The sequence below is a fragment of the Eretmochelys imbricata genome, chromosome 12, assembly GCF_965152235.1.
Source record: "Eretmochelys imbricata isolate rEreImb1 chromosome 12, rEreImb1.hap1, whole genome shotgun sequence".
Taxonomy (NCBI): domain Eukaryota; kingdom Metazoa; phylum Chordata; order Testudines; family Cheloniidae; genus Eretmochelys; species Eretmochelys imbricata.
Genome location: NC_135583.1, coordinates 25,981,409 through 26,008,880, shown reverse-complemented (window position 1 = coordinate 26,008,880; position 27,472 = coordinate 25,981,409). Strand labels below are relative to the sequence as shown.

The 27,472-nt window shown below is 38.5% G+C and overlaps 1 protein-coding gene across 3 annotated transcripts; it reads right to left on the bottom strand.

Moving 5' to 3' along the window:
- Positions 1–208: 208 nt before the first annotated feature.
- NAE1 (NEDD8 activating enzyme E1 subunit 1) lies at positions 209–26,114 on the bottom strand. 3 transcript variants are annotated; one of them, XM_077830775.1, is made up of 21 exons: positions 25,972–26,045; positions 24,004–24,029; positions 23,317–23,420; positions 23,171–23,231; positions 22,044–22,074; positions 19,748–19,819; positions 19,317–19,396; positions 18,382–18,491; positions 17,808–17,917; positions 15,499–15,561; positions 15,087–15,150; positions 13,351–13,442; positions 11,715–11,774; positions 11,478–11,611; positions 7,950–8,025; positions 7,546–7,585; positions 6,376–6,462; positions 2,396–2,488; positions 1,829–1,943; positions 1,694–1,743; positions 209–461 (listed from the first exon to the last, which is right to left on the bottom strand). In XM_077830775.1, exons 3-21 carry the CDS (start codon positions 23,369–23,371, stop codon positions 352–354), a joined length of 1,503 nt encoding a protein of 500 aa, XP_077686901.1. In that variant the 5' UTR covers positions 23,372–23,420; positions 24,004–24,029; positions 25,972–26,045; the 3' UTR covers positions 209–351. The 3 variants fall into 3 exon arrangements, with proteins under 3 accessions (XP_077686901.1, XP_077686900.1, XP_077686899.1); XM_077830774.1 differs by lacking the exon at positions 24,004–24,029 and having other exon boundaries at positions 25,972–26,114; XM_077830773.1 differs by lacking the exons at positions 24,004–24,029; positions 25,972–26,045 and adding an exon at positions 25,765–25,931.
- Between the last annotated feature and the right edge of the window lie 1,358 nt (positions 26,115–27,472).

Sequence of the window (27,472 nt, the reverse complement as noted above, 5' to 3'; positions counted from 1 at the left end):
CAGATTGGTTTAAGTCTCTGCTTTGACATAAGTCAGCAAAGTGTAAGTGACTAAATTTAACTTCTGATACCACAGAATAAGACATTGCATTGTTTGAAGGCACTTGAAGAAATAATGATCAGAAAATTCTACATATTACATGAAAACAAATATCTTCCATTTTATGGTATGATTTACTTGTCTTATCCTCAGAATAAAATAATAAGAGTACCCTTTATTTGCAATAAGATTTTAATATTGAGGAAAATACAGAAAGGTTCAGTTAGTGGTAAACATCACACTAGTGATATTTTATAGAATGGAGCAAACCTGACATCAATTACAATTTCCAACATATATATCGTAGTTGTTCTACAACTGGAAAGTTGCTGAAGTCTGTGACATTCCACTGTAAATATAGGTGTTATTAAAAATTACAAATTGTCCTGTAATTACTTTGACAACCTCTTGAGCAGCAGCACCTATTAAAGGGAAGGGGAAAAAAGAATGACTTTGGTGGGTAATTATATTTTAAAAAAAACGAGAACAACAGTATCTGGTCTAGCTTTCAATATAAAGATGAAATAGTTTGACAGATTGAGTTTAAATGCTTTCCTGAATCATGGCAAAAAGTAATTTTCGTATTTGTTTTTCAATTCAATTTTTTAAAAATGCATATACATATAAGTTTACGTAAATATTTTTACCATGTGAACTGGTGAAAAAGAAACTGATCTTTCTGAATAAATGCAAGAGAAGTGTCTATATCCCCATAACTGATATTTTTCCTAATCAATCATTTTTCTAAAACACTTCCTCCCCTCCCATTCAAAAATCCCCTTTCCTTTTAAAAGAGATTATGCAGTCCAGAGTCTGAGTATTGGAAAATTCAGGTGATAGAAAAATTAGCTAGTAATTAGCTTCTCTACAATGTTTCATTTCTTTTTAACTGTTGAACAAGCTCTTACATTTTATTGCTATAACCCCTTTTAATACCTCTATAAAAATACTGTGTTCACATTTTCTTTGCAATTATAAAACACTTAAGAACCCAGATCTTGTCTTCATACATTTTTCTAAAGTACCATGTATACCCATGGCAATATAATTTTCTTCAACCTTAAAAAAAAAAATCCAAGTTGTGTATATAACATTAACACTTTAACTGGTACTGTAAGACGACAAGTAAGCAAAAACAGTTAAGATTGCAATAATACTTCTATTATATACATTTTAAAATGATTTACATCTTGGTTATAAAATATTTATTGCAGCCTGAAATAAGGCAATGTTGGTTAGGTACAGATTTGCAGAGTTAGCACTGTCTACACTGAAATTAGAACTAAATTAAAATTAGTCATATTGTATTATTGTTTCTGTCAATGATACTTTCACTGGTCATATATACACATTATAAATTTTATTTTAAACTAGAGTAATAAAAGCACAAGTAGTATAACTGGCCTAATAAGGTCACTTTGTAATTTTCCATTATTTCTTTTATTCCAGTCTGATCACTTTCTCAGCCAACTTTTTCCATATAGCATACGACACACTGACTTTAATATGTTGCAGTACTAATGCAGCCTTTGTCTGCAGCCCATAGTTATTCCCTTTTCTCCAAATATACTGAAGAGGAATACTATTAAAATAATAAAATATAGCTCAATTGACAGTTCTAAATGGATCTGTGAAAATAAAGTGGTATTCTTACCTCCCAAGAATGCAGCGATAGTATGTGGCTCAGCAGCTCCATAGCGACAACTACATAGCAAAAAATAAAATAATCAGTATTTTAGGGCAGTTTAAATAAACTAATGAAAGTGACATCTTATCATACAATACTTACAATTCATGGATATAATCATCCTTCACTGTTACAGACAGCCCATATTCCTGAAGAAAGCTACTGAGGCAAGATTTCAATTTTCCAATATCATCTTCCACTTGGTAGTTATACACACCTAGGACATAAAGTATGAGCCATTTCTCCTCACTGGACTTTAATATGCCAGAGTTTTAACAGGTCCAATAATTTTTTAAATTGTGCTGGGATTACCTTCTTTGTTACTGCAGTCATTAACGTTTTTATTCAAGTAACATACATTCGTATTTAATAATAGCTCTAACAATGTCGATCAAATACCACTGATTATGTTCATTCAGCAGAATAATAAATCATGTAATTTAACTATAATTTTTACAAGCAATTAAAACCATCATCAATCTGCATTAATTTGTTAATCTTAAGAATCTGGTCACTTTGTAATACTTGCACAATAAATGTACTCTAGTTTAGTTCAAACATTTGCTTAATCATGTTTTATAGTTCATATGTACTACTGTCTCATAAATTAGATTGTTATATTTCCAAGAGTGACTGATATATATATCTAAAACTATTGTAATAACCTACCTGGGTATCTACCATGCTGTTTATAAAATCTATCCACAGCTCGCAGCATTAAGTATAACACTATCTCACTGTCTGGATTATCCATGCTGGAAACTGAAAATGATAAAAAAAAAAACCAAACCCCCCCCCACAAAATACAGATTTTAAATTGGTTTTAAAATAGACTTGGAGACAGATGGAATGAAAAAAATACTTCACATTTACTTGAATGTAACACACATTTTTTACAGTTTTGCCACCACACCCTCGTGGGAGACAACTGAGAGGTTTCCACTTCAAGCTTTGGTAATGGATTGTTTAGATATGTAATTTCAAATGCCAATGATAAGTGACTAATTATACTAAATGTTATGTACCTATATTTTTTATATAATCTCAGTTTGGAGCTGTCCACGTGTTCCTACTTCAACTCCACCAATGTCAACAATTGCTTGCTTGCGATATTTACCTCGAGTCATAATTTGAGTTTCAAAATTACACTTGGCAAAACTTGATTTTTATTTTTTTTTATAATTGTGATGGATATAGTCTATTTTTAAGCATTTTTAAATATTTTTGTTGATTTAAACATACACAGTTGCAGGAAATTATGGGGGGAGGTCAGACAATTATTTTAATGACAGTAGACATTGAGTCTCAAAAAGTTAAACTTTATAACCATTAGAAACACAAACTGTCAACATCACATCAAAATACATGAAGTACATATCCTTAAGTCAAACTCTTACTTCAAGAAGATTTTTCTTATCTGTACATTTTGATTTTTAAATCAATGGAACTATTTTTTTTTTTTAAGAGTAACAGCCGTGTTAGTCTGTATTCGCAAAAAGAAAAGGAGTCCTTGTGGCACCTTAGAGACTAACCAATTTATTTGAGCATGAGCTTTCGTGAGCTACAGCTCACTTCATCAGATGCATACCGTGGAAACTGCAGCAGACTTTATATATACACAGAGAATATGAAACAATACCTCCTCCCACCCCACTGTCCTGCTGGTAATAGCTTATCTAAAGTGAGCAACAGGTTAGGCCATTTCCAGCACAAATCCAGGTTTTCTCACCCTCCACCCCCCACACAAATTCACTCTCCTGCTGGTGATAGCCCATCCAAAGTGACAACTCTTTACACAATGTGCATGATAATGAAGTTAGGCCATTTCCTGCACAAATCCAGGTTCTCTCACTCCCTCACCCCCCTCCAAAAACCCACCCCCATACACACACAGACTCACTCTCCTGCTGGTAATAGCTCATCCAAACTGACCACTCTCCAAGTTTAAAACCAAGTTAAACCAGAACATCTCGGGGGGGGGGGGGGGTAGGAAAAAAACAGAGGAAATAGGCTACCTTGCATAATGACTTAGCCACTCCCAGTCTCTATTTAAGCCTAAATTAATAGTATCCAATTTGCAAATGAATTCCAATTCAGCAGTTTCTCGCTGGAGTCTGGATTTGAAGTTTCTCTGTTTTAAGATAGCGACCTTCATGTCTGTGATTGCGTGACCAGAGAGATTGAAGTGTTCTCCGACTGGTTTATGAATGTTATAATTCTTGACATCTGATTTGTGTCCATTTATTCTTTTACGTAGAGTCTGTCCAGTTTGACCAATGTACATGGCAGAGGGGCATTGCTGGCACATGATGGCATAAATCACATTGGTGGATGTGCAGGTGAACGAGCCTCTGATAGCGTGGCTGATGTTATTAGGCCCTGTGATGGTGTCCCCTGAATAGATATGTGGGCACAATTGGCAACGGGCTTTGTTGCAAGGATAAGTTCCTGGGTTAGTGGTTCTGTTGTGTGGTATGTGGTTGTTGGTGAGTATTTGCTTCAGGTTGCGGGGCTGTCTGTAGGCAAGGACTGGCCTGTCTCCCAAGATTTGTGAGAGTGTTGGGTCATCCTTTAGGATAGGTTGTAGATCCTTAATAATGCGTTGGAGGGGTTTTAGTTGGGGGCTGAAGGTGACGGCTAGTGGAGTTCTGTTATTTTCTTTGTTAGGCCTGTCCTGTAGTAGGTAACTTCTGGGAACTCTTCTGGCTCTATCAATCTGTTTCTTTACTTCTGCAGGTGGGTATTGTAGTTGTAAGAAAGCTTGACAGAGATCTTGTAGGTGTTTGTCTCTGTCTGAGGGGTTGGAGCAAATGCGGTTGTATCGCAGAGCTTGGCTGTAGACGATGGATCGTGTGGTGTGGTCAGGGTGAAAGCTGGAGGCATGCAGGTAGGAATAGCGGTCAGTAGGTTTCCGGTATAGGGTGGTGTTTATGTGACCATTGTTTATTAGCACTGTAGTGTCCAGGAAGTGGATCTCTTGTGTGGACTGGACCAGGCTGAGGTTGGTGGTGGGATGGAAATTGTTGAAATCATGGTGGAATTCTTCAAGGGCTTCTTTTCCATGGGTCCAGATGATGAAGATGTCATCAATATAGCGCAAGTAGAGTAGGGGCTTTAGGGGACGAGAGCTGAGGAAGCGTTGTTCTAAATCAGCCATAAAAATGTTGGCATACTGTGGGGCCATGCGGGTACCCATAGCAGTGCCGCTGATCTGAAGGTATACATTGTCCATTGGATACTATTAATTTAGGCTTAAATAGAGACTGGGAGTGGCTAAGTCATTATGCAAGGTAGCCTATTTCCTCTGGTTTTTTCCTACCCCCCCCCCCCCCATGTTCTGGTTTAACTTGGTTTTAAACTTGGAGAGTGGTCAGTTTGGATGAGCTATTACCAGCAGGAGAGTGAGTCTGTGTGTGTATGGGGGTGGGTTTTTGGAGGGGGGTGAGGGAGTGAGAGAACCTGGATTTGTGCAGGAAATGGCCTAACTTCATTATCATGCACATTGTGTAAAGAGTTGTCACTTTGGATGGGCTATCACCAGCAGGAGAGTGAATTTGTGTGGGGGGGTGGAGGGTGAGAAAACCTGGATTTGTGCTGGAAATGGCCTAACCTGTTGCTCACTTTAGATAAGCTATTACCAGCAGGACAGTGGGGTGGGAGGAGGTATTGTTTCATATTCTCTGTGTATATATAAAGTCTGCTGCAGTTTCCACGGTATGCATCTGATGAAGTGAGCTGTAGCTCACGAAAGCTCATGCTCAAATAAATTGGTTAGTCTCTAAGGTGCCACAAGGACTCCTTTTATTTTTTTTTTGTTCATTTTCATTCGTGAAATCAGTGTTTACCAATACAAATCTAATCTTTCCAAGCCTATTTATAATGTATATTTACAGAAGAGAAACTAAGGGCAATAATTATATAATAAATGGAAGTCTCCTTACGATAGGCACAAAAAATGATGTAGGGACAATATATATTGAGCTTTTTAATGTAAAATTTAAAAAGTTCCTGAATTATTGTACCCAACTTAATATGCACCAGTTCAAGGAAATTTTACTTATGTACTTTGTGAATGCGACAAACAATTCTTTTGGCCAAAATATTATGACCAGACTGAAAAGACACACAGTAAATGACTGCTGTTTTCTAAACAAGTACTGTTTTTCTTTTAGTATTTACCTTGGAATTTGGAGTTATATATGTTTGAAAAGTCTGTAGCAGTTATACGCCTAATTTTTATTTAATGATCCTTTGCCACACAATTTATTCACAAAAAACAACAACAGTCAGTGGCTAAAAAAGAAAATTAATCTTTTGCTCCCAAGGAAGAACCCTTCTAGCTCCTGTTACAAATAACTAAAGTCAGACAGGAGAAAATATAATTTAAAGACTATAACACCTTGATGAGGATGAATATTTTACTTACATGGCTGCTGAAGAGAAAATATCTGCCAGGGAAAACTACCACACACATTAATTCAGTGGCTCATCTTTGAGCTTTTAAAACTAAATTGTCAAAAAAAAAATTTTTTTAAATAATACTTTGAAATATATACAATATGTATTTTCTATTTAAGCATGGTTTTCATGATAAAAGAAAGAAGTTTAAAGAAAAACTATGAATAAATAAAAAAATAGAAAGTCCTTACTAATTTCATCCTTGTTAAAAGTATTTAAACCATACTCTTCAGACAGGGATCTACACCGCACTACTCGAAGAAATGCTGAGTTGCTGCCTAAACAAAGAACACCGAAAAGAAATATTGGAGCACTGATTGCAAGGGTGCAATATTTTCTTCAGACATTTCAGAATTTACTTACTGTTAAACAATGTAGAGTAAATCTACCACCAACTGATGTCATTTTAGTTTTTATTGTATTTCTTCAGTAGTGCAATGTAATAAAATCTTTTAGGTAAGAAATGTTTCTTTATAGGTTTATGAAGGTAAACAACTTTATTAAAATGTTCTATATTTGTGTACTTCAAAATTTCAGTCATGTTGCCAATTGCACATAAGGATTGTCAATACATGTGGTACCAGACTCCAGACAGGATGATGCCCCACCCTCCTCCTCTTTATGGTCATCTGTTGGACCACAGGCATCAGCCCCACATTTTCTTCCTCTAGCCTCCCAAAAGCTGTTCTCTTTCCTAAGTTGCACTAAATAGTGCTGCTTCCTGCAGCGCTGCCTACTCTCTCTCTAGCAGCAGGCAATCTAGAGAGAGCAGCATTCTAAAAACCAGTGGTTGGGGATGGGCAAGAGTGAACCTGTGGCAGTGGTAAAATGGCAGAAAGGGGAAGAAAAAACTAGACAAATATGGATGAACATAGGGAAGGGGGAAAAAAACACTGCAAACAAACCAAAAACTCTAAATACATGCCGCAACTACAGCACTTCAAGTACAACAAATACTTATTGTTTCAGATGGCTGCTGTTTTTCTTGGCATATGCCCTAGTATTTAATATACAAGGTAAAACAAACTTTGCCCAAACGAACAGTAGTTTCATCCAGAATCATCAGTAATTAATTCTATTTATTTTATTTTTGTGGGCATATAACATTCAGGCATCTGCCTATAGCTTTCCATACACCTTATTCTGACAGGCACTAAGAACTTGCAACTTGCATTGAAGTCAGTGGGAGAAACTTGTGTCCATTACTTCTCAGGAAGAGGCACAACATTTATAATACAAAAGAGATTCAAATACTGAGCTAGAGATTAATATAGCTACATTGTGAATAATTTTAAGACTTCCTGAAAATTTGTGTGTGCATAAAACAAGAATGATGTAATGCTAAATCCAAAGATACTTACAAAGCAATTTTAACTCTTTCTGAGAGATTGACTCTGGTGCCTGCAAAGGAACAAGAATATGTTTGTTCCTGCACAAGGCAATGAATGGTTAGATTTACATTTTTAAAATTATACTGAAATGGATGTTAGATCAAAAGTTATCCAAGGAAGACTTCTTATGTGTTCATATGTCCCTTTCACTTATTCATTCTAAATAGTCACAGGAAAGTACACACAATGCAGAAATACACACACTGTGCGTATAGTGAAATCATATTGGAACTTAACTACCACATTCTCTTGGAGAGTTTTAGTAAAGTCAGCTCTTTACTGTCTCTATTTTGCGCCTTTCCCCATTCTTTACAGATTACATGGAAAATTATTGTCCTTTTGAGATACATTAAATGAGGTTATAACATAACTACCTTGCCTACTGACTGTAACAATTTAGCAGCATGGTTACCCACAGCAGCAGCATCTTTCTTTGCTTTTTCACGGTATCTGTAAAGGGTCAGAAATAGTTTAATAGTTTAAACTGTAGTTTAAAGCTACAGTTTTATTTTAAGAGCCTGAAATTGAACAACACTTCTATAACCCTTCTTACCCTATCTGTTGTAAACATGAATAAAGTCCGAAGATCAGCTACCTCAGCAGCAGAAGAGCCAATGGTACCAATCACATGACTGTTTTGCTGTAGCTCTAAGCTACTTGTAGAAGCAGCTTCATAACTCAGTGCACTGGAATGTCTTTGCAATTAGTAAGCATTAAAAGGAATATTACTGTGGAAGGTTACAGGGCAAAAAATACTAATTCCTTTCAACAATGAGGGGACCAGCACTAAAGAAAACTTTGAACCAAACGCACTATACAACTACAACTGACCAATTTTTATATTGTATTTTATGATGTTTTAACTGTATTGTATTAATTCTTTGGGCAGCAACCCATGTACCTCAGCAGCAGGGCACACTATGAAGCTCAAAGTGCTACACCTTAAATAACAAGGGAACCTAGGAAGACGCATCGTATCTGGCCACAGCACTTTTACTGAAGGAATATCAGGACTCATAGAAACCATCCTCAAACCATATGCCACACAAAGGGCCAGCTTCCTCCAAGACACAACTGACTTCCTCAAGAAACTCAAAAACAGCAGCAACCTCTCCCAGAACACCATCATTGCCACCATGGATGTCACCTCCCTATACATCAACATCCCGCACCATGATGGCATTGCTGCCTGCTTCAAACACCTTACAAGATAATGAACAATGCTCAAAAATCCAACCCAAACACATCAAACTGATCCATTTCATCTTCACCCACAACTTTACATTTAACAACAAATACTCTGTCCAAACAATGGGAACAGCTGTGGGTACTAGGATGGCTCCCTAATATACCAACTTTTTCATGGGCCACCTCGAGAAGAATTTCTGGGCAAATACACCATGAAACCAATGATATACCGGAGATACGTTGATATTTTCATCCTCTGGAGAGGCAACCTAAACTCCTTCACAGATTTCCACCACAGCTTCAACCAACAAACTCTTTCTAGAAAACCACTGCCACACCAGCATCAATTTCCTGGACACTAAGATCAGCTTCAACAATGAAGAACTAGAACTGACTATACATAAAAATCCCATCGATCAAGACACGTACTTCCACGGAACCAGCAACCATCCCAGACACACCAAGAAGCCTGTTGTCTAAAGCCAGGCACTCAGATACCACAGAATTTGCTCAAAAGATACATTCTGGGATACATATCTAAACACACTTAAAACTGCCTTCACTAAACAAGGACATCCCACCAAATACCCCTGACGGAACCTGCTTCAATACAGAAAAAAAACCAAAAACCTAAAACAAAAAACGCGCTGACCACACAACCCTAGTTGTTACCTGCTATCCCACTCTAGAACACATATGGGATATCAAACAATTGATGATTTTATCAAACCACCCATACTTGACGGGGACCACATCCTGAAAGAAATCTTTCCCAAATGCCTTCTTCTGGCATTCAAACAACGTCCTCCCTCCCTCAAGCTCATAATCAGAAGCAAGTTCCCCACAGACCAGGACACACCAGCTCAAAGCAGCACCAGACCCTGCCAGAATCCATGAAAATCCATTGCTACAATGACCAATACCTCCCCACAACACACCTTTCAAGGTCCATGGGTCACACACGTTCTTATCACATGTGGTATATCTCATCCAGTGCATTAAATACCCCAACAGCTGTGTGGGTGAAATCAGATAATCACTGCTCTCTCAAATGAGCTCACAAAGCAAAATGATAAAGGACCCTACAGCCCATGGACAAAACACTTTTCACAAAATGATCATTCCATATCTGGCTTCTCAATCCTCATCCTTAAAGGAAATGTGCACAACACTTTCAAAAAACGAGCCTAAGAACTGAAACTCGTAACTCTGCTGAACACTAAAAACCATGTACTTAACAGAGACACTGGTTTTATGGGTCATTACAACAATTCGTAACACACCCCACTGTCTTCTAATCCTTAATTGCCCACTTCATTTTAAATGGTCTCCAACAGCATGCAAAGAAACCCTTATGCTTAACAATTTGTCATCTTGTATTTAGCTCAGACACACTGGTTACTTTCTCCAAACTGAGGAAGAGCTCTGGAAAGCTCAGAAGGTTGTCTCTTCACCTACAGAAGTTGGTCTAATAAGAGATATTTCCTCAGCTACCTTGTCTCTCTCATATCTTAAATAGTTATTTTCAAAAAATTTTTCTGGAACGAAACGAAACATTATGCTAATATTCCTTTTAAATATACACTGAAGCGTATCAAGGAATTATTTCTAACTTTACAAAATAGGTCTGTAAAACAATATAGACCTTCAAGAATTTAGAGAACTAAAAATGTCTTTCATACCTATGCAAACCTAATAATTCACTTAATACTTTGCTGTAATTTCATTTTTGCAGGATGAGGCAACGGGTTCATTTTTTCTCTCCTTACATGGAAGGACTCTTACTGGGGAACGCTCTCTCTCCCTCCTCCTCCTCCCAAGAGGAAACATTTTTTACAGAACTCTCCACAAATATATTAAAATCCAATCTACATTATATTTGAATGCCGTCTGTGACGGTTTCGGGGACATGTCTGTATTGCATTATTAATTCTGTTTTGTTTTATGAATACCATTTATGATTGCAACTGTTGTTGTAGATTAGTACATCCATTTTGTATCTGAAGCTACGTCCAGAAAGCTGTGGTGGAGCAAACAACAGTGAACAACATTTTTCCTACTGGATTTGGAGCCTAAAAATTTGCCAAGACTCAGACTACACCGAGGACTCATAAGGGTCATGAAGTTACACTGAGGGGCAACGCGTTCAGGACTGTTTGCAGTTTTCTCAAGAGCTGTAACTCTAGTGCTGCTTAAAGAGTAAGTGTTTATGGTTAAGAACTTCCTTTGCTAAAATGTATATTTTCTTGTTTTACTGCCATATTGTCTCTGAAAAGGTTACCTAGAAAGCCAGAGCTCCCAGAGCCAGGTGCTCTCCTGGAAAATGTGTCTTAAGCAACTATGGGACTCGGGAGGGCTGAGGCACTGGTTCTGGGATCTAGGCAGCCAGATTGAGCAGTTCTACTGCCCAAAAAGAGTGTCAGACATGAGACGTTTACACCTCAGAGCATGCTTAAGAGACCCAGAGGTAGGAACAGTGATCACTTCCCAGAACCAGGGCGCTAAGAGGCATGTGGGCTTCAGCAGTTGGATCCAATCAGAACAGGCTGGTGTCCATCCAGATAGGAGGGTGGGACCAGGTTATAGCACCATCTAGAGTCTAATTATTTTCTTTAAGTGAGCTCTGAGAATTTGGCCCATCCTGTGAAATCCAAATCAATGCCCTTCATTACTATAATGCTGATTGTCTTTGAAGAAGAAACTCAAGTACTTACACATTTTGCAATTTGATAAATTTACCCGAATCTGCTATCATATCAGGAATAGTGCCCCGAACAGGTAAATTTCCTTGCCCCTCTTTTGCTACAAATTCCTTTACAGCTCGAGCTAAAATCCAAAAGGAAGGTGTCTGCAAGAGTACAAACAGCAGTAATTTATTTTTCTTGTACACAAAAGTGTTATCTGTATCAATATTCCTAAACAAACATCTTATCCTCAGTTACTCTTTTTACCTGCTGTGTGAGATTGATGCAACGATCATCATTAAAAATGTCTTCAATACAGCTTGGAATCTGTAAGAAAAAATATATATATACACACACGTGTATTTACCCAAGTTTCTTATTCAAGAATTGTCCCAAAAGTAATTATATGGGCAATTCAATATCTAAATGACGTTAGACTTTCTAGGCAAAAGTCATCTTTTCTGAACCTCTATGAAAGAATCTGTCCCACTGGCTACAAGTACTTTGGGAGAAATTACCTCTTTACTATCATATTTAGAAAAGTGTCAATTGCTAAAAGTGTAGGCTTCTAATTAACCCAAACTTTACACACCAAATCTGTCCTTAGCAACACCCTTGCAATTTCAATGAGAACTGGAGAGGATTTAAGATATGAAAACATTTGCCCCTAATGTTAGGAATTACATACATTTAGCAAGGGCATCATTTCAGAAAAATTCTGGGGGCGGGAGGAGGGGGAAAACGTGTCAGTATACAGACTCTTTCCAGTCCCAAATAGCAACACAGATTAAAAAAACTGGGCAATTATTGCTTTCCTAATGACTCCATCCAAAGTTGGGGGAAAGGGAGAAATATAACTGCCCACCCTATAGCGAATGATGCTCCTGGCATTTAGTTTTGGTCATGTTAATAGATTCTGGTTATGTCCACACTAATATTATTGGTCAAATAGGAGTTTTGTTCCATCAAACATTCCTTTAGCCCTTCACAAATCAATACAGTATGTTAACTGGGCAGTAGACCAGTTCTGCAGTAACCTGAGGCTTGCTAATAAATACAAGTTGTACGTGTCTTTAAGAAAAGCTTAACACCTCAAATACACAAGATCATGTAACAATGTCTTCCAAAACATAGTTTGTTATAAGAAATCCATAGGACTCTAAGAACTTTCTGTAGATCTGTTGATTTATGTTAAGAACTGGTAATTTCTATGCAAATTAATACTTTAAATTGAATAAGAGTTGTAAAATTTATTTCACACTTAATTCTTTTAGACACTCATGAAAGTACTGCATGTTCACCATAAGTGATACTGTGGCAATGTTTCTGACACTGATTTTAAAGACTGTGTTCTACTATCTGACTTTACTAAGTATTTTTAATGAATTTAACTCCTCAGCAAGGAACACAAGACCTTTAACATTAGTTAAGCAGCAGAGCTTAGAAGAAGGAACATATCTTTCTCTGATACAAACACCCAATTTCCATTAAAAAAAAAAGAGAGTCATGTGATGATATCCAAAAATAAGCCTTACTCTTCTTAGGACCATTTAAAAAAAAAATTAGTTAATGCAGTGTTTATGAAAGTGAAAGAAGAATAGCTCCAATCGGCAGTGTGGGGGCAGGTGCTTTGTACGTTTCCCAATTCAACACTGCCGTTGTATTACAGCCCAACTGGAACTACCCTCTTGAGCACATACTGCTACTCCTGCCAAGTTGTTCCAGAATGTCTGTTTGGTTTATAGAGAAAGCGATTAGGAGGAGGTCATCAAACTAACTTTGACTGTAGATTTGCTGGGGAATTTTTGTTCTGAAAAACAATGATACTATCAAAGATACGTGGTCCCCTTAGCTCTTCAAATGCATTATGTTCATCACCTAAAACTTAATAAACTACTTTTACCTTAGTAACATTTAGTGCTGTGTTTACATTTTTTATAGCTTCTTCAAAGTTCTCTTCATCTTCTGGGATCCCATTTTCATTCTTTAAAATTCCTGTTTGAAAAGAAACAAGTAACACAAGCAAAAATACAAACTCCACCTCCCACATTACATTTATGTCCTGGCAGCATATTAGATTTTCTCTGGGAGAATCTGTGACATATCACTGTTCTAGTTCTGTCATTACAAAACATATACATCTCACCACATTAACAGACAAAAATGGCTACCCTCTCCCTCATCCATGTGTACAAATACTTTGATATGGTATTAAAAATACTTTGCACTCATAACACCTTCCATTGTAAGATCTCAAAGTTTATGTTATGAACATTAATGAATTAAATGTCACAATGTACAAGATGTAGGGAAAATGCTATCACCAGTTTTACAGATAGGGAAAATAAGGCACAGATGGAGCATGTGATTTGCTCATGGTTATATAGAAGTTCAAATCAAAGTCTGTAACAGAATCCAGAGGTCCTGAATTTCTGTCCGGTGCTTTAATCCATAGAGATATAGATAAATAAGATCATTCTCTCTCTCACGTACAACTGTTTCTTTATCTTATACATATCAAATCTGATGTCTGTAAAGTGAATTGCAGGTTATGAAACACTGAAGCTCTCTCTTTACTTGACACAAAACAAAAATATAGTTGAATAATAAGTAAGAGGAGATAAGGAAATGTTAATGACTGTAAATATTGTTAAAATTTCTACTGTTTCACTTTAATACTTACTCTAGGACGCAGCAAAATTCAATTGGCATAAAATGTTGCACTTCAGTTCTACTAGGAAGCCAATCTTTATTTCAGTGCAAATAAATTATTTATTGAATAACTTACAGTGATGTAAATAGGATTTAGATATCAAGAGAAAAATCATTTGTTAGTATTAGTAATTAAGTCTGTTTATAACTGGAAAGAACATGGCCTTGTTTCTATAGCAATTTAAAATGATTTATTTACATTTCTTTTAAAAATACTCTGTACATTTTAATGCTTGTGAAGGGTGCTAGATTGACAGCCCTTAACAGCAAAGTCATCCATCCAAAGACTAATTACAATATAGTCACTAGATATGTAAATTTCTCCTTGCTACCCACTAATGGGTCTCTCCACAGAATCACCACTTCTTGGGCTGAGAAAGTAATTCAACATCTATGCTCATCTTAATCCTTGACCTTTCTGCTGATGCAGTTAAGAAAAGAACTAACTTTGAAACTGATCTGTATGTGTGCATAAGCATCCACATTCATGTGCAAGCATGAGAGATGTGGACACAACAGTTGGAAAATAAAATAGGTACAAACTTATTTCACACTGGCCAATCAGCCAACAGATATTTTTAGGCTGGTTTTATACTAGTGACATAGCCTCTCAATTCCACGAATAAGGAAAATCCAGTCCCCTACTTTAGCAAAATTTTAATGTTAGAAAAAATTAGATATGTTTTCCAAAGTTAGCATTTGTCTTTTCTTTAAAGAACTACAATAGAATGAAGGTCCTTGCCCTTGCTTAGAAAAAGAAACAAGTATTACCAGCTGGCTTCATAAGCAGACTCAGGATTCTAAGACTCACCTATTCAAGAAATCATGAATCTGCATTGACATAAGTTCAATTTCAAGCCACAGTGACAAGTTGTGTCTTGTATAATGTCTTTTCATAGTGGCGAAAATGCCCATAACATATATTACCTTGTCTAATCAGCTCTCTGAAGGCTTCCTTTTCTTTGTAATTCCTAGGTATCAGTTCACTTTTCTAAATTGAAAGTATAAATAAAACAGATAAATATATAACAATTCTCCTGTCACATGACTACCTTCTAGATAGATGTGTATTAACTTTGACACAAACTATGTGTGTTTCAGTAAGTGATAAAGGAAACATAGGGTAAAAATCAAACCAGGCACTTTTCAGTAGTTACAGGCTTCACTCAGTGCCCAAAAATAAATCTTTGGACACTGTTCAATGAGGTACTTTTATCACCTGTCCAATTCTTTTTTCCTCCCAAGTGATCTAGTTTGGAGTCAGATATACTTTCATTAAAAGCCTACATTAGAAATACTGGATGCTATATGTTTGATTCATAAGACATTATCAACATACCTCACTGTACCATTTTGCTAAATATTTTGCTACAATCACAATCCATGGAGTGTGGCTATGGTCCTGCAATCAACAAACAGAAAAAAAAATATCTGCAATTAGTTAGAAATAGCTTTAAAGAAATAACCTAACAGCACTGTATGTTAGATCACCACAGTTTGAAAATCCTGTAATATTGAGGCACAATAGGAGAGTTAAGAACCACACTGCTGATTCAATAAAGTTTCCTAGTTTTTGACAGCAATGCCTGTAACATTATGTAAACAGATTCTGAAATTAAATGTAATTTCAAATAAGTTTGTCAGGGATGGGATGGTATCCCCTAGCCTCTTTGCCAGAAGCTAGGACTGGGCAACAGGGGATGGATCACTTGATGATTACCTGTTCTGTTCATTCCCTCTGAAGCACCTGGCATTGGCCACTGTCAGAAGGCAGGATACTGGGCTAGATGGACCATTGGTCTGACCAACTATGGACATTCTTATGTTTGTCATATCTCAAATAAATCTTAAAAAGGGGGAGCAAATAAATAATAATTTTCTATAAAAGTTACGATGTGCTCAATTTTGAACTTTTACAAATAATCCAGGAAATAATTTGATGGTCAAAAATGCATTATATAGTTTAAAATCTAAGTCTGAGAACTGCAAATTGCACAATTATTGGTAACTGTCCCGCATGTGAATTTAATAATTTTAATTAAGTTTAAGCCCTCTTAGATCGAAAGGTCTAGTATTATCATCATTAGGATAGTGACCACATGTCGCAATTTTGATAGGGCTGGCCTATATTTCTAATCTCCTTTTTCCTGCCCTAACCTACTACAGGAAAGCTAAAGGTCCTTCTTTTTAATATTGAAACTCCCACTGTACTCTCTTTGGAAGGTAAGACCTGCTGCTAAACCTGTGAAAGGAGCATGAAACTTGTATTTCCACAAGTGAAAGATTTAGGCCACAAGTCACTGTTTAGAATCTTCCTTCCCAATTTACATCTTAAAATGAAGACCAATTCATACCCCTAGGTTCTGTGAGTACTCACATATACTATAAATATCAAATACAGAAGCAGTTTTTATTCTTGCTGTATTTTTTGCACTAATATAATGAATTTTGAAATCATGCCAGAAGAAAGCATTTTTAAAACTAATTCGCCTATCTTCACACTGATCTCAAATCAGACTCCATATATTCTTGACATAGCAAGTGATTAAAAAAAAATATTTAATGAGCAGAAACATTTAGATATCTGGCTTCTGCACCAAACTGAATGATCCAACACGTATCTGACCAATTTCCAGAGTTCTGGCATGCCTAATGCACCATCAGGGTCAGGGTAGAAACTTCCTGAGTGTAAGTGGCCAGGTACTCGTTTACTTGGAAGGACAAAACCTTGTCTCAAGTATTGCTGAAGAACGTGCAAATTAGAGCTCTGTATAAGACCAAAAGCTTGTCTCTTTCACTAACAGTTGGTCCAATAAAAGATATTACCTCACCCATCTTGTCTCTGCACAATGTCAGTCAGTTTCCATTATCTGACTGGAAAAAACATTTTCCATACGGATTATCTATTTGCTTTCCTAACTGCTCAAGTGCTACTCATACAGTAATCCTATCCAAAGTTTTTATTTTTTTTAATTTGTAGGTTTGGGATTTGCTGTTTGAACTGAGGGTTCCAGACAATCATTGTCAAAAACCCTTTCTGCTTTCCTCCTTAACTGGGGATGGCCATGCTGCACAGAGATCAAATAGAGGCAGGTGTGAAATGGTGGTTTAAATTTTACCTCTGCACTCTCCTAATCTTGGTGCTGCCCTGTGAAGGTCATTCTATCTGCCCTTAGGCTGCTCTAATTTGTACTGGGTTGCAACGACTACAGGGGTCGAAAGACACAGCCAAGGATTGGCATAGCACAGGACATACCAGCCACATCCTCTTTCCTCCTCCAGCCATAAAGGGAACAAATGATGCAAGAGACTTCATGTTGGCTCTGTACTACCACTTACCATACTTTTATGGCCAGATTACACGAATCCCACCTAACATAAGGAAGGATGTTTCCCAAAAATGTGGCTTCACAATGCGTACTGTGTGAAGTGATGTTTACAGTAGCACACAAAGTTTGGTATTTTAACTCACGATTAGCTTTTGTGATAGCCAAATTCACTGAAGGTGTCCACAGTTAAATCCTTTAAAAAGAAAATAAAAAATAGGACCCTATGCAGGAGGAGAGACCCATCCACATGGAATTACTTGCAAGAATGGGGCCTATTTTGAATGCATTTTAGAGCACAGAATGCAAGTCTCATGCCAACCTTTTTTTCCATATGATCCAAGTCATAAGACTGAATGTATTCCCTCAGCTCTGGAAATGGGTTGTCCAGTCTCAGATCTTCTAATGCATTGTCTGGATGAGATTCCACAACTGCCAGAGATACACAAGATAGTTTAATTTGAAAGATAAACAGGACAGATTGTTACAAAATTACAGGTTACAAAACATAGCAGCAAATATTCAGTGCTTGGGTATTTACCTATGTGAGTCCCACTAGCATAATTACACATTAATGGAAGTAGTGCCTCATTGTAAATGTATTCCATAATATAATGCAGTATAGCATTAGACAAAAGTCTCCCATTTTGCTGCATCATCAGGTTAATTACTTGTTGCATGCAATTTTCAGTAAGTCATGTCCACAGCTAGAATGATTTTTATGGTGGGAAATTCCAACTGCAAATGCCAAGGATATTAGTTAACACTAAATACTTCACAAGGTAAAAATGAAATAGTTCTTTAAACATATAGATCTACATATAAAACTTCTAGAAAAGAGCTTTCAATTCCACTTTTAAATCTATTTAAGTCCAATTTCTGAAGAAATCTCTTACCTGGATGTTCCTTAATAATAATTCTCATATAGCCAACTAGTCCATAAGTCCTACAGACTAACAGAGGGATGTTAGAATTCCAGAGAATTTCAGCTAAACGTACCAATATACTGAAAATAAAAATAAAATGACTCTTAGAACGTACAAGAGATAATCAAGTGTGCAACAATAATTTTAAAAAAAAAAGTTTCCCATGAGAGAGGACTTCGAAGCTAAAAATAGAACATGACCAAAAGGATGCCATAAATGTATATGCAATAAGATCAGAAGAGATATTTTAAATACTACACCAAAAAGACATTACCAGATAATTTATAGCCATAGACTCTTTAATATTGCATTGATTTCTATGGTCCCAAGCTTTTAAAAGGTCAGTTAAAAAACAAAACCAAAAACACGAATGTAGGCAAATAAAATAACAATTGGAAAGAAAGAGATCAGTTGGATCCATAAATTGTAAAGTGGAACTCCTAACAGACAGTCCTGACAAAGCCACATGAAATTCTTCTTACTAATGTGTGGCAATACAATTCCATACACAGTTAGAAAAGAGGGAGCTGGATGGTGATAAAGAGACCTCCACAAAGACCTGAAGATATCGCAGATCCCATTACATGTGAGGCCTCAAATTAGATGACTAAGCTGACATAGCTATGGTGGATTAGGAAGAACTCCCTCACTAGAGAGAAGAACTCAACATTTAAATGAATTTGGAGACCGTGCCTTACAATGAGTCAGTACAAAAACTTTAAAAATTTGTGTATTAACACACAAAGGGTATAATGAAAATCACCACCATAAAGCTTTCCTGTCTATAAATGTTGCATATGACAGCAAAAAGCTATGTTGCTTCACATAAATTATATCTTCCCACAATAAAGCTGCAAACAAAACTGTAATTGTAAGAAGACTGAAAAATATGAACAGGACTCTACCTTTCTGGTAACTGGGTTGCAATGACTAAATTAAACCGACAGAAAAATGAAGGATCATTGTCTAGAAGTTTGTCTGGACTCTAAATAAAAGTACAAAAAAATTCACATACATTGGAACATAAATTTTGCTTTATCTTAGAAAGACATAAGCATATCAAAAGTTCAAGTGAACATGTGTGTTCAACACTGGACTTGGATTCAAAATGCTAGATGTGGCTTCTGAATCTTTATCATCATTAACTACAAACGTTATTTAAGTATATACTTAAATGAACTTGACCCACATAATTTGAGATCTTATTTCCAGATCTGTATTATCATACATTCTCACATTACAATTACAGATAAATTTGTAACTAATGATTTTATTTTGTCATACTTTGCCACGCACTTAAACACCAGAACACAGCAAGGAATTCAAGGATACAAACCTCCTCCACAAAATTTCCTGAAACATCATTATTTAATTCTTGTAAGAGCTCTGTGGCACTTTGGGCTCGGTTCTGTTTTAAAACAATTAAAAATATACCTGTTTAAACATATCTATAATTTACATTTATGTTTTACATACCTTACCAATAGCATACATGCTATATTACAAATAAGTACATTATGGAATATTGATATAGTTCAACTATTTCAAAATTCACGTTCACCTTAAAATCACTATGTAATAGCAAGGATTTTGTTTGAGCCAGACTTTCCTTTAAAAAAAATAACAGTCTAAAAATGGAAAAATGTAATAACTGGCTTATATCTAATTTTAAAAATCACTGTATTGGAAGCACCATAAGCTCTTGATGCAGCTTTCTTAAGCACTGTTAAGTTAAAAACTAAGCAAGCTCTAATGAAACTCCGAGCAGCGACAGCAAGAAGATATTGAAGTGAGAAAGAGCTACTGAAGATACTTACAATGTAAGAAGGAAACAGCAGAAGAGGAGGCCAAAGGATGGGGTGGGGGGAGGGAAGGGTGACACAAGGGAAGATAAGCAACAGCACCTGCTAGCAGAATGGTGAGGACAATCCCTTAATAAGACCCATTCTTTAGTCTTAACCATTCTTATAACCGCTATAGTTCACCAATATTCAAGATTGGAGCTTATCTCACTTACCGTATATGTTAATTAACTTTAGGTAGATGGCACAAACCCAACTAAAGCTAGAAAATGCAAGTCAATGTTCTTTTAGATAATGTAGGTCCCCTCACTATTTTAAATCTTTTTTGTAAATAATGGTTTTACAAAATCTTTTCTACTGATAGACTAGAAACAATAGTGATGAACAGAGACAGAATACAACTTAAGGGTTTTTTTAAGTTAACAAAACTGCCCCCTACTCCCTCTCCACTCAGAACCTTATTGATTTCTCAAAGTTAAAAAAAGAAGAAAAAAAAAGAGGTAAGACCCCGTATGACCTTCTCCATCCCTCTCCTCGCTCTAGTGCGCACTCTCCTCCTCCACTCTCACTGACATTGAAACATCTTCCCTATTCTCCAGCTCTTCCCTGTGCCCCAGTGACCCATTCCATCTCCTAACCTTCCTAGTCCCCTCAACCTCTCATTTTCAAGAGGTTTATTCCCCTCCCAATTCAGCCTCGGTCTTCCTCACCTTAAAAATTCACCATGGGCCCTGAATCCCCTTCAGATTATCATACACATTCTCTTCTCCCATCTCAAACAATTGTCTACAACCATCATCTTGAGTTTCTTTCCTTAAGTTCCATTCCACACCCTATTCAGTCTGGCTTCCGCCCTCATTATTCCACTGAAACTTCTCTAACCAAGGTTTCTAATATCTTGCTAGGCATAACACGGGCCTAGTGCTCCTTTCCCATAGACATCCTGAGTCCCTCTGACACAGTCAACCATATCCTACTCTTGGAATCTTATCCTCTCCTGGTTATCTTACTACCTCTTATTGTTCTTTCAGTGGGCCATCATTTCCCGCACCCTACCCACTCACAAGCAGCAAGTTATATGGACCTGTGGTGCCCGTGCTCCACCAATATTCAGGAACGTAGGCCTGGCTCCACCAATGTTTGGGCTTATATTTTCAGAGCCGTCCCATCCATAGGATGGGCCAGGGCAACGACCCCAGGCCCCACGCTTCAGGGATCCAGGACGGCCTGGGGAGTTAGCAGGGGCCCTCATGCCTGCAGCAGCGAGCGACCCAGACCCAGCCCGCCCTGCCTATTCCCACCCCTGCTCCGCCCTGCCCCCAACTCCATCGCTTCCCTCAAGCCCCCGCTCCCTCCCTGCATCTTTCCAGCTTCCGCCCCCTCCCCCTGCCCTGGACCCTGCATCCCCCGAAGCGCGGAATGGGATGGCTCTGCTTGGACCCATTCTGAGCACCACCAAAAATTATACAAACCTGGTGTATAAAAAAAACTACTTCAGGTTTTGGTGCAGGTCTCCCAGGGCTTTATCCTTGCCTCCCTTCTGTACTGGATATCATCTTTTTTTTTTTTTAAACTGATGACAAATCTACCTGCCCACCCTGGACTTGTCTTTCTCCATCAAGTTTAAGTCACAGCCAGGCTTTTCAACATCTCCTTGGGGGCATCCAGCCACCCATTTACACTCAACATGGCCAAAACTGGGCTTTTGTTCCCACACATCTCCTGGAACTCTGTTCTCCTCACTCACTACTATAGAAGAAAGGAATTTTTTATTTTATACACAAATCACTCTCTCAATATACTTACAAACCGTATTTAATATTGCTTTACCTGGCCAATATTGCTTCTTTGTAGAAAGAAACTGAGAAAAGAGAGACAGTAGAAAGCGACATTAATAATATCTTTCACAAAACTAAAGCTTTTAAGCTTCCTTCCAGTGAAGAACGTATTATATAGCTTCATGCAGAACAAAAGAAGTCCTTTAATATCTATTTCCTTCAATTATTAATTTTATCACATCTTTCACATGATTTCTTTGAAAACAGTCTTTTTGAATCTTGTAAAGTCAGATTTTTAAAGAAGCGTTATCCCAGTCCCGAAAGCCCCATAATCTGCAAACTCTGTAGCACATGCAGAATTTCACTCTTCCCAGTGAGGAACTCATTGCAGGTGAATTTTCATCCTGCTAAATAATTAAGGCCACTATTCTCCTAAATTTTCCATGCAGAGGGACCCCTACGCTCACAGAGCCCTTCTAAAAATCAACAGAGCTTCATGTGGGCGCAACAGTCTGCCTGCACCTTACAGGACCAGGGCCTAAATTATTACCACTAAATATCTACACAGAGTCCACAGAAGTTGCATTTTTATGTAAATTTACATATATTGTTTTATTTATGTAAGGGTTTCTAGTCTTTCCCTAACTGCATGCATTTTTCAGGAGTTATGGAAGCATCTGAAGGAACAGCACGCTTCTTCCTTCTCCAGACCTGAAGAACTCTGTGTAGCTTCAAATCTTCTACCTTCCGCCAACAGAAGCTGGTCTAATAAAAGATATTACCTTACCTACCTTGTCTTTCTAAATAAAAGTAATAAGTTTGATGACAAAACAGTTTAAAAGCCATGAAACTATATTTAGATATATAACAAAGTTAGGGGAAACTTAAGTCACAGTAGGAGACTAAGATATTCACTACACTTCCTTGTATTTTTTTAAGAATATGCTCTTTCCAACTAATGCACTTAAAAATAAGGCAATTAATAAGAAACTCCCAATTAATAGGAAGTACATTTCACAACTACTCAAAAATCTACCCCGAAAACAAAACAACCAGTTTGTTTTGAGCATAACTCCTACAGTTATAGAAAGTTAACCATTATTTTTAAACAGCACTTAGTAAAACTACTGAAACCTTATCACTGCTTTATCATTAGTAGAAAACTAATGGTAAACTTACTTATTTCCGACATCTTCTCCAGTGACTTGATTCCCATCGACAATTGTAAATGAGCCAATACCTTGAAAATAATACAGTAAGAAATATGCACTCTTAATTATTCAAACTGAAATTCTTACTAAAATTTACAATTGAAATTTATTTACCTGGTAGTACTAAATTTTTGAGGATTTCAGTTCCTGTGGCTGTTGCATTTATCATACAAACATGAGCAGCTTCTAAAGCTTCTTGTCCATGATCACCCCACAACCTACAAAACAAGGAACACAGAAGCATTCACAGGAAAAAGTATCTTGTGGTAGCAAATACAGTCTGAATGGCAGTGGGAATCTGATGTCACAGTCCATGTGGTTTAGCATACCATTTCCCTGTACACTATTAAGTAGTATATCTCAAAACATGATTTACACTGGGAGTTTTGTCACCGACTTCAGCAAGGCCAGGATTTTGCCCTTAGTCCCTTCAGATCTGGGGGAAAAAATGACTATGGAGAAGACAGGACAAAAGATTCCAAACTGTCAAGCAACAGTTAAACCATTCATATTGTTCTGTAAGACTTAAAAATAAATTCATGAACTACTGCAAGTGCTTTCAGACAGTGGTTCGCAGACATGCTCCTCTCTCACTGCTGAAGGTTTTTGTCTTCAAGATGCAACACAGTCGGTATGGTGACCCAGTACAGATTTTTTTAAGCGGTTTCCAAAGAATTATTTGACCAAACACCTAATTAGCTTTTTGACCCAGAGCAGGTGTAATTCTAGCCTATATAGTTGCAGAGATAATTTCCAAACATGAACCAAAAATGAATCCACACTGTTTTCCTGTACACTTACTCTGAATAGCAGCAGAGGTGCTAGAGCTGTAAGAAAGATATGGAGCAGTCTCATTAATTTTCACTGCTGTTACTGGAAACTAGGGAGCAATGACTTTCTCAAGAATCAAGTCATTTTCACCCCAGTACAAGTTTATTAAACTCTGAAGATAAGCAGACACTTGAGCTACTGACTGGAGAGTCAGACTCAAAAATGAAACTAGGGGAGGAGTAAAGTAGCTTAGTTTTTTTAAGTGATGTGACAGGTAAATACGCCCTTCCCAATTTGCAGCCTTAACAGTGTTTTTTTGAACAAAAGCTTTTGGAATATTGACAACTACTGAATTCCCACACACTTTATAATACCGATTTAACGGCTGACATAAAATGGATTTTTAAAAGAATCCAGTTATAAAAGCATGACATATGGACATCCTCTCCAAGAGTTCACTAATGAGCACTTTTTGGATTATAGAAAAAAACGAGGCAGTATTGACACTTATCATAGAATATTAGGGTTAGAAGAGACCTCAGGAGGTTATCTAGTCCAATCCCCTGCTCAAAGCAGGACCAACACCAACTACATCGTCCCAGCCAAGGCTTTGTCAAGCCAGCCCTTAAAAACCTCTAAGGATGGAGATTCCACCACCTCCCTAGGTAACCCATTCCAGTGCTTCATCACCTCCTAGTCAAACAGTGTTTCCTAATAGCCAACCTAGACCGCCCCCCCTGCAACTTGAGACAATTGTTTTTTGTTCTATCATCTGCCATCACTGAAAACAGCCGAGCTCCATCCTCTTTGGAACCCCCCCTTCAGGTAGTTGAGGCTGCTATCAAATCCTCCCTCATTCTTCTCTTCTGCAGACTAAATAACCCTAATTTCCTCAGCCTCTCATAGTAAATCATGTGCCCCGGCCCCCTAATCATTTTCATAGCCTTCCGCTGGACTCTCTCCAATTTGTCCACATCCCCTCTGTGTGTGTGTGTGTGGGCGGGGGGGGCCAAAACTGGATGCAATACTCCAGGTGTGGCCTCACCAGTGCCAAATAGAGGGGAATAATCATTTCCCTCGATCTGCTGGCAATACTCCTACTAATACAGCCCAATATGCTGTTGGCCTTCTTGGCAACAAGGGCACACTGCTGACTCTTATCCAGCTTCTTGTCCAGTGTAATCCCCAGGTCCTTTTCTGCAGAACTGCTGCTTAGCCAGTCGGTCCCCAGCCTGTAGCAGTGCATAGGATTCTTCCATCTTAAATTCAGGACTCTGTACTTGTCCTTGTTGATCCTCATCAGATTTCCTTTAGCCCAATCCTCCAATTTCTCTAGGTCACTCTGGACCCTATCCCTACCCTCCAGGGCATCTACTTGTCCCCCCAGTTTAGTGTCATCTGCAAACTTGCTGACAGTGCAATTAATCCCAGCATCCAGATCATTATGATCAGAGCAGATGGAAAACTGCCTCCTCTATGCCCCCAATTAGAAAATGTTGAGTTTCCAACAAAACCATTGAGTACCAAGACATTTCAGTCGTCAAGGGCTTGTTTTGCGCAACAAAATCGTTTTTCACAAACATTAACATCCTCAAACCCTCAATTTTCCCCGAGGCCGGTGTGCGCGTGTGGCCAGCCCCCTCTACAGTAACACCCGCCCCGCCACAGGGAGCGCTTCGGACCGGAGCGGTCCGGGACACCGGGAAGCCGCCTGGGGCCAGACCCCGCAGACCCCAGGCAGCGCGGGGCAGACCCCGCGGGGACGGTCACTAGCCAAGCCGTGAGGCGCACCTTGGCGCGGGGAAGGCAGCGCGCAGGGCCCCACAGCCTGGTACCGCGGGCCCGGCAGGCGGCTGAGCCGGTTGCCCGGCAATCTGCCGGGCGGCCCCCCAGGAGAGGGGGGAGGAGCGCTGCGCCCCCCGTGGTCCAGGCTGTGGCCCCATCCGGCCTTGGGCCGGCCCAGCGACCTGAGAGCCGGCCCGAGGCAGCCCCCGCTACCTGAGCTGCCGGTCGTATTTCTGCTCCTTCATGCTGAGTCCGCCCTGCTGCGCCATGGCGCCGGGCCCTGCCGGTAAAGCACCCGGGGTGCGCGCTGCCCTCTCCTGGACACCGTCCGGATCGGCCGCTCTGCTGTCACTGAGCATGCGCGATCGATCTGGACATGCTCAGTGGCGCCTGCTGAAGGCACGGTTCTCCCTTTGCCCTTCTCTGTGCCATCAGCATGCAGAGGATGGATGGGCGGGGTCTGGGCAGAGGGTAACACGTGAGTCCACAGGACGATAAACCCTGTGGGGCTGGAGGAAGGAGGGAGCAGACAGACACAATTAAGGGGAAAGTGCGGGAGGTAGGGTAGGGTAGGGGGAGGAGAAGCCCTGCTAGGCAAGTAGTTGGGGTAACGCCAGGATAGGGAGGGTCTGAGGGGATAAAAAATAACAAATGGAAGGGCACAATCTACAGTGTTTGGGCTGTACATATGTTACCTAAGGTATTAGGGTATGGGTGAGCCCTTTATTTTGCGTGTTTGTTTCCGTGTTACAAAGTATTGAAAGCTGTGGGTGGGTCTTGAAAATCACTAAAACATGTCTTACTTAATTTATGAACAGTTCCTTTGCAAAAATAAGGTGTGGGTGACACAGGGCTTTTCCTCCCCAGTAGATGATCACTTTCAGTCCTACATCCCTTCCAGGTGTAGGGGACAGTGTAGCCCAGTGTCTACATAAGGCAGCTTTTCTCCATCTTAAATAATGTACTCAGCAGCTTTCCTTCCCCCCCCCTCCCCTGAATTGTTTCATAATGATCATACAGGTTTTTCGTGCTTAAAATAAGTCCTTGTCAATTTACTAAGGTATAACGTGTCTGCATATAACCTCACAGTAGTTCACACATTTGTCTGCTGGTCATATGACTTTCCTTTTGGTGAGAGAGGCAAAATAACAGAATTATAGTTTATAAGCTTATAACTTATAAATGTCTATATATTTAAAAGAACATAAATTGTTGGGCAAAAGTCAACATGGTTTCTGTAAAGGGAGATCGTGTCCCACTAACCTATTAGAATTCTTTGAAGAGGTCAACAAACATGTGGACAAGGGGATCCAGTGGACATAGTGTACTTAGATTTCCAGAAAGCCTTTCACTAGGTCCCTCACCAAAGGCTCTTATGTAAATTAAATTGTCATGGGATAAGAGGGAAGATCCTTTCATGGACTGAGAACTGGTTAAAAGACAGGGAACAAAGGGTAGGAATAAATGGTAATTTTTCAGAATGGAGAGGGATAACTAGTGGTGTTCCCCAAAGGTCAGTCCTAGGAGATCTGAAGAAAGGGGTAAACAGTGAGGTGGCAAAGTTTGCAGATGATACTAACCTGCTCAAGATAGTTAAGACCAAAGCAGACTGTGAAGAACTTCAAAAAGATCTCACAAAACTAAGTGATTGGGCAACAAAATGGCAAATGAAATTTAATGTGGATAAATGTAAAGTAATGCACATTGGAAAAAA